Here is a 7,500-nt window from a genome sequence, read left to right on the forward strand (position 1 = left end):
TTTGGTTAGATAGCTTGTGGATCAAACTGGGGGCTGTTGAGTAGAAAGCCAGATAACATAGATAACAAAACAAACTATATCCCACAGTCTGACCGGCGGGGGGATCGAACAGGGGTCTTACACGGGTCCTGGGGCAAAATTCGCGTCCCCGGAGAGCGAATTTGGGGATCGCGGCTGTTTCGGAGCTTTGAGTCGGGTGTATCGAAGCGCCGGTGTGAGGATTTAGATGCGTCGGAGGGTTGAACGGAGACATCAGCGTAGAAGAGCGTCGATTCCGCGTTGGCCAGTCCGTTGTAGTCGATCACGTAGCCAGAGTAGATACCGTCGTGCAGGGTGACGTCTGGATCTGTGAATAGATAGATGGATAGATGGATAAGTAGATGGAGGGATATGTAGATGGATAAATAGATGGAGGGATGGATTGATGGATGGGTGGATGGATGTTTGTAGGATGAGGGCTGGAAGGATTTAGATACAGTAGTTAATGTATAGGATAGATAGATAGATAGATAAATAGAGGGATTGATGGATGGGTAGATTGATGTGTGTAAGATGAAGAGGGTATGAGTTAAGTAGAGGGATGGATGGATGTAAATACAGTAGCGGAGTTGAGAGAGAGAGAGAGAGAGAGAGAGAGAGCCCTTACCTCCCAGACCATCATCCCTCAACGTCACAGTCGCCGAAACTCCAGAATCAGGGTCGGTATAGAGCGTCACCGTCACATCCAGTCCCGTCACCGCCTTATCGCTGACCGTGACGGAGGTGTAGAGGGCGAGGTTGGAGGTCGCGAGGTCAAGGGAGGTCAGGTGTGGCGCGTTTGACCAGGTGAGAACGCTGATCTCACCTACACCTGGGCGCGGATTACTGGTTACCTCGACACTGGCTGACCCTCCAAATATCTTGTTTTCTACGCGAACTCTATGGGTGTGAGAGAGGGGTGTGAGAGGGGTGAGAGAGGAGTGACAGGGGTGACAGGACAGGAAGGGTTGAGGGAGGGGTGAGAGAGAGGTGAGGGAGGGGTGAGTGGTATGGAGGGTGAGATTGGTATGGTACGTGTGTTGAGGGGTGACGTAGAGGTGATAGGTGAGGAAGGTGTCAGAGGTGTATTGAGTGTGTGTGTGTGTGTGTGTGTGTGTGTGTGTGTGTGTGTGTGTGTGTGTGTGTGTGTGTCGCAAAATAATTTGATCTTGAATGTGGAGTTTTTAAGGGATAGCATTTTTTGGCTTTCATCTTTTTGAATATTAAATAATCAACCATACTTACGCATCTCACCCACTCTCATCCACTATATCCACACCTCCACCCACACCCATCCACCCTCATCCAAACATCCACCCTTACTCATAAACTGTCCCCACGCATCCATCTTACCCACCCATCCACACATACTCATCCACCACACCCATCCTCATCCACCCACACCCAACCACCCACATCCACACCCATCCACCCATCCACCACACCCACCCATCCCCACATCCACATCCACCACACCCACCCATCCACACATACTCATCCACCACACCCATCCTCATCCACCCACACCCAACCACCCACATCCACACCCATCCACCCATCCACCACACCCACCCATCCCCACATCCACATCCACCACACCCACCCATCCACACACACCCATCCACCTACTTCCACAACCCAGCCTCTGCATCCGGGACCTCGTAGGTATAAGGATCATCCACTTCTGTCTCTGTTCCACCTGGCTCCACCACCGTCATCTTTCCACCCTCAAGCTCGAAGACGGTGGAGAAAGAGGTATTAATGCCCAGTGTCTCATCCACTTGCACATCCACTTCCTTTGCTTGAGTTACAGAGTCGAATTCCTCTTGGGCCAGCTGTGGAAGAGAGGTGGATGAGTGGATGAGAGAGAGAGAGAGAGAAAGAGAGCGAGAGAGAGAGAGAGGTAGTGTTGTGGATTGAGGTGTGAAGGAGTGGATATGAGAGAGAGAGGGGGGGAGGGGGTAGTGTTAGATAGGAAAGGGTGGATTGAGGTCTGGAGTGGATATGAGAGAGAAAGAGAGAAAGAGAGAGAGAGAGAGAGAGAGAGAGAGAGAGAGAAAGAAGAGAGAGGGGAAGGAGGAGGGAGTGAGAAAGAGAAGGGGGGAGGGAGAGAGGAATAGGAGGAGAAGGGAGGGAATAAATGAGAGAGAGAGAGAGAGAGAGAGAACAAGGCAGAAGGAGGGGGAGGGAGGGTAAGAATAACATTACCATTTTAAATCGCCAATCATTTTTCGAAATTAGCTTTAATAAAGAAAATAACTCCAGCCAGTAGACGTGGGGGTATAATTAGCCCTATAATTATGCCAAGATTATTATCCTCTTTAACAGTACATAATTATAGGCTCTGGGGGTCATTAGAGAGGAGAGAGTATTGATTATTATAGCATGTGATATCAGAATTATTAGTACTGTTAATGAGAGAGTGCTTGGGGAATGATAGGGAGGATTGTGTGTGGGTGGGAGGGGGGTATTTGTGTGGGTGGGTGTGTGTGTGTGGGTGGGTGTGTGTGGGTGTGAATTTCTCTTGCTTTGGTGTTTTTTTATTTTTGGTTTCATTTTGGGTACTTTAAATTGATAAAGATGATTGGTACATACATACATACGTACATTCATATGTTGGTTGGTTGGTAGGTAAAAAATAGACTCTCTCTCTCTCTCTCTCTCTCTCTCTCTCTCTCTCTCTCTCTCTCTCTCTCACACACACACACACACACACACACACACACACACACACACACACACACACACACACACACACATACCGTATACGATGTCGTGTCTCCCTTCTCGATGAGCGACAGAAGAGCATCTTGGACTGTCTGAGGATCGTAGTCAGAATTGAAGTAGTAGGTGCCTGTAGGGAAAGAGGGCAGGGTAGGGTAGGGTAGGATAGGGTAGAGTTGGGTAGGGTTGGGTAGAGTAGGGTAGGGTAGAGAAGGGTAGGGTAGGGTTGGGTAGGGTAGGGTAGGGCATGGTAGGGTAGGGTAGGGTAGGGTAGGGTAGGGTAGGGCATGGTAGGGTAGGGTAGGGTAGGTTAAGGTAGGGTTGGGTAGGGTTGGGTAGGGTAGGGTAGGGTAGAGAAGGGTAGGGTAGGGTTGGGTAGGGTAGGGTAGGGTTGGGTTGGGTTGGATTAGATTCTATTTGATAGGGTTTGACTGGATGAGGTTGGATTAGGTTAGGTTGGATTGGGTTAGGTTAGGTTAGGTTAGGCTGCTTTAGGCTAGTTCAGGTTGGGATGGGGTGAACTGGGCAGGGTGGGGTTGGATTGGGTAGGTTAGCTTGGGTTAGGCTGGGTTAGGTCAGTGAAAATAAGGCTACATTAAGTTTGAATTAACACACCCAACCTAAAACTCAATTCCTCATCGTTTTCTTTGAGGATCGACTATAGAAGATGGTGACAGGTGTGGGCAGAGGTGTTTTAAGACAGTTTACGTATTTGCGTTTTTTCTTAAGTCAATCACGATGTTATTGATATCCTCATGTAATCTGGATTGGATTAAAAATTATGTGGTTGATTCCTATTATTCAGACATTTTTAAAACAGGATTGAAAATTTAAACGTACAGTATTTATTTTCTTACCAACTAGGGTTATTGTTATCTATTATTATTATTATTATTATTATTATTATTATTATTATTATTATTATTTTTATTACTGTGTTTTTGTTGTTAGTGTGAATAGGTAACTTCCTGTAGTGTGATGCAGTGTGACGTCGTTTATTGCTTTTGAAAATGCGTGTCGTTGGGTTTGTTGCTTAATTTATGATGCGGAGAGTGACAGACAGACAGACAGATAGACAGAGACAGGACTCCCCACCATATGTCTCCTTGGTCAGTTTTCTCCATCCAAGAGACAGAGACAGAGACAGAGACACACAGAGACACAGAAAGAGACAGAGACCAAACCATCCCACCATGCCTCTCCTCTGTCAATTGTTCCATCCAAGAGTTAAATTCCTGTGACAGAGAGACACATAAAGAGACAGAGAAACAGACAGACACCAAACCACCCCACCATGCGTCTCCTCTGTCAATTGCTCCATCCAGGGGTTAAATTCCTCAGAGCCATACAGCACGCCAGTAACAGAGACGTTGGTGGTGAGGTGGGCTGGGTAGAGCGTCCCATCCTCAGTCGTGTTAATCATTTGCACCAGTAGGATGTTCACTCTCCCCGTGTAGGCGCTGTTGGGGAGCTTCTCCAGGACCTGTTGTGGGGGTTGGGTGGGGTTTGGGGAGGTTAGTTGTGTTTTGTGGTAGTGGTGGTGGTGGTGGTGGTGATGGTAGTGGTAATAGTGGTGGTGGTGGTGGTGGTAACAGATGTAGTAGTGGTGGTGATGATGGTGGTAGTGGTATTATTATTATTTATTATTATTATTATTATTATTATTATTATATTACTTGTTTAAAGACCTCCTTCGGCGGCCTGCTATTAATGTCAAAAGGTCATAAATCAGTCATAACTCGGGAACCGGTGGCCCTATTGGACTGGAAATTGTTTTATTCTTCAGGTTGGAGCATTTTCACTGTACCTTGCTCTACCAAAAATAGCGCAGCGTTGTGCCGTTTATGTTGTGTTACAGTAACAAACAAACAAACCAACAAACATACAGAAATTGGATCATTATAATATAGATCATATTTATTATTATTATTATTATTTTTGTTATTATTATTATCATCATCGTCATTATGAGCATTTATAAACAGACTTAAAAATTCCGCTGTTTTCTGTGGCATATTAACTTGTAGGGGAGAATTTATAAAAGACTTATGAAGGATCTTAACAAGGAGAGAGAGAGAGAGAGAGAGAGAGAGAGAGAGAGAGAGAGAGAGAGAGAGAAATAAAGCTAAACCAACCAGCATTACCTGTATAAGAGCGTACTCAGGTGTTGATTCCGGGTCGGTAACTTTCGTCCCAGGTAAATAATCCACAAACTCATCCACGTTAATTTCCTCGATCGGCCTCAATATATCGGGTTCGTAAAGGAGGGCTAGCAATTTATCCAGGTACCTCCCTATGCCCGCCCAGGGGATGCCGCCCCCCTCCAACGCCCCCCTCAGCACTGGCTTAAGCTGGGCGTAGATGTCCAAGCCCAGGCAGTCTTCCTGTGTGGGGAGTTTGGGTTGGCTTGGGTAAGGTTGAGTTGGGTTGGGTTGGGTTGAGCTAGGTTGGGTTGGGTTAGGTTAGGTTGGGATAGGTTGGGTTAGGGTGGGTTGGGTTTGGGTTGGGTTGGGATGGGTTCGGGTTAGGTTGGGTGTGGGTAGGATAGGATAGGGTAGGGTAGAGTGCGTTAGGTTGGGTTAGGGTGGATTGGGTATGGGTTGAGTTGGGTTTGATTGGATTAGGGTAGGGTAAGTTAGGCTGGGTTAGGGTGGGTTGGGTATGGGTTGGGTTGGGTTGGGTTGGATTGGATTGGATTAGGGTAGGGTAAGTTAGGCTGGGTTAGGGTGGGTTGGGTTGGATTGGATTAGGGTAGGGTAAGTTAGGTTGGGTTAAGGTGGGTTTGGGTAGAGTTGGGTAGGTTGGGTTGTGTGGGGTGGGGTTGAGTGGGAGGGTTAATTAAGAGGTTAGTAGAGGTAAGTTGAGGTGAAGTGAGGTGAAGCAAGAGGTGATCAGGGAAGGATGAGAGTTTGATTAATTTACAAGCATAAGCAACAACAACGACACCAAGAATATACCCCTCAGCATGTACTTCTCCCAACGCCTTTATCAGACAATTCATATCACCACCAAAATATAATCACTTCTTCCTTGACCCATGGCCCACGTATCCACAAAATTTCACTCAAATCCATTAATAACTTTTTGAGATATCATGTGGACAAACAAACATACAGACAAACTGGGATGAGTACATAACCCCCTCCGACTAGATTGCGGAGGTAATAACTCACTAAATCACAAGGAAATGAATACACAACATAGTAAGCTTTCAGGAGAGAGAGAGAGAGAGAGAGAGAGAGAGAGAGAGAGAGGGAGAGAGAGAGAGAGGGAGAGAGAGGGAGAGAGAGAGAGAGAAAGAGAGGATAACAAAGGAGGGATACAAACAAAGACCATGATGAAGAGGGGAATAAGATAATGAAGATGAAAGAGAGAGTAAGCATTGAGAGAGCTTAAGGGAGGAGAGAGAGAGAGAGAGAGAGGAAATGTGTGTGTGTGTGTGTGTGTGTGTGTGTGTGTGTGTGTGTGCGTGCTCTAATGCTAATGTCCTCCCATTATCCCTTCTCGCTTTTATTCCACCATTTCTCTCTCTCTCTCTCTCTCTCTCTCTCTCTCTCTCTCTCTCTCTCTCTCTCTCTCTAGGTTAGGAGACTTTTTTTCGGCTTAGCAATTTTCCAGTCTATAAAATCAACAATTTTTGTTATTAACGTTAAGGCTTTGTGTAGTCTGTGTATCTATGTAACTAGTACACACACACACACACACACACACACACACACACACACACACGAAGCAAGGCGGTATAACCAGTGACCATTATGCAGATAAAAATTTCCTTTGGCCTTGAGAGAGAGAGAGAGAGAGAGAGAGAGAGAGAAAGAAAGACAGACAGACAGATAGACAGAGATTAAATGTACTAACTTAATAGCACTAGGACTTGAGAGAGAGACAGACAGACAGACACAGACAGACAGACGGACAGACAGACAGACAGACAGAGGTAAATGAAGGCAAGGCTCACTAAGGAAACTAAAATAAAACACCTGTATGTGCTCACCTGTACTCTCACCTGTACTCTCACCTGTGCTCACCTGTACTCTCACCTGTGCTCTCACCTGTTCTCTCACCTGTATTTTCACTAGTACTCCATATTTATATTATTTTTACTTTTTTTTTCACTTTTACCTGACGTACATATTAAGAAATTTTATGAATATTAGCTCAGCATCTTAAATATTCATCATGGTTTTGAGGTGAAGAGGTGTAAGACTTAAGAATATTTATAAGAATCAAGGTAGACTCAAGGAAATTTATGAATATCTTGGGTCTCACAAATTGTCTTGAATACTGTTTACTTAAGAAACACTTTAAGTGTGGCTCTAGCACTTCAATTTCCACCCTTTTTGTTGTTGTTGTTGTTGTTGTTTTTAGTTCCGGTTGGTAATCACACAAATAGAGTGAATAAATGCGTTACTTATAAAATATCTCACACAGATGTCAGTAAAGTTAATAAATAAATACGTTACCTGCAAATAATCATAGAAATAAAGGTAAGTAAGAATGGATAGAGATAAATAAAGTAAATGAGTTACCTGTGCACCTCAAATGTCCACATAAACAATCACATAATCACATAAATCAACGCAGTCACATAATTAGCCACAAATAAAGGTAAATAAAGGTAAATAACATTAATGAGTTACCTGGGCGCCACAATTACAATCCACCAGAACGAACAGAGCAGGTGTGGGGCCCCTCTGCACCACTCGAACTGAAGGGGTTGTGTCCAGGGGCATGTCGGGAAGTGGGGGGTTCTGG

At 45.2% G+C, this 7,500-nt stretch overlaps 1 protein-coding gene across 1 annotated transcript in view; it reads right to left on the bottom strand.

Annotated features, from left to right (window-relative positions):
• Positions 1-7,500, bottom strand: part of LOC145410388 (calcium-activated chloride channel regulator 2-like) — a 24,887-nt gene that overhangs the window by 4,665 nt on the left and 12,722 nt on the right. Inside the window, exons 7-13 of the mRNA XM_080280541.1 lie at positions 7,386-7,500; positions 4,887-5,126; positions 4,036-4,225; positions 2,781-2,872; positions 1,648-1,841; positions 647-918; positions 86-346 (exon numbers count right to left, since the gene is read on the bottom strand). The exon at positions 7,386-7,500 is cut by the window's right edge and continues 4 nt beyond it. Of these exons, the coding sequence (XP_080136667.1) occupies positions 86-346; positions 647-918; positions 1,648-1,841; positions 2,781-2,872; positions 4,036-4,225; positions 4,887-5,126; positions 7,386-7,500 (1,364 nt within the window). The remainder of the gene's footprint in view (positions 1-85; positions 347-646; positions 919-1,647; positions 1,842-2,780; positions 2,873-4,035; positions 4,226-4,886; positions 5,127-7,385) is intronic.

This window comes from Coenobita brevimanus, chromosome 85 (genome assembly GCF_032717465.1).
Source record: "Coenobita brevimanus isolate Jiangsu-jjx chromosome 85, ASM3271746v2, whole genome shotgun sequence".
NCBI lineage: Eukaryota > Metazoa > Arthropoda > Malacostraca > Decapoda > Coenobitidae > Coenobita > Coenobita brevimanus.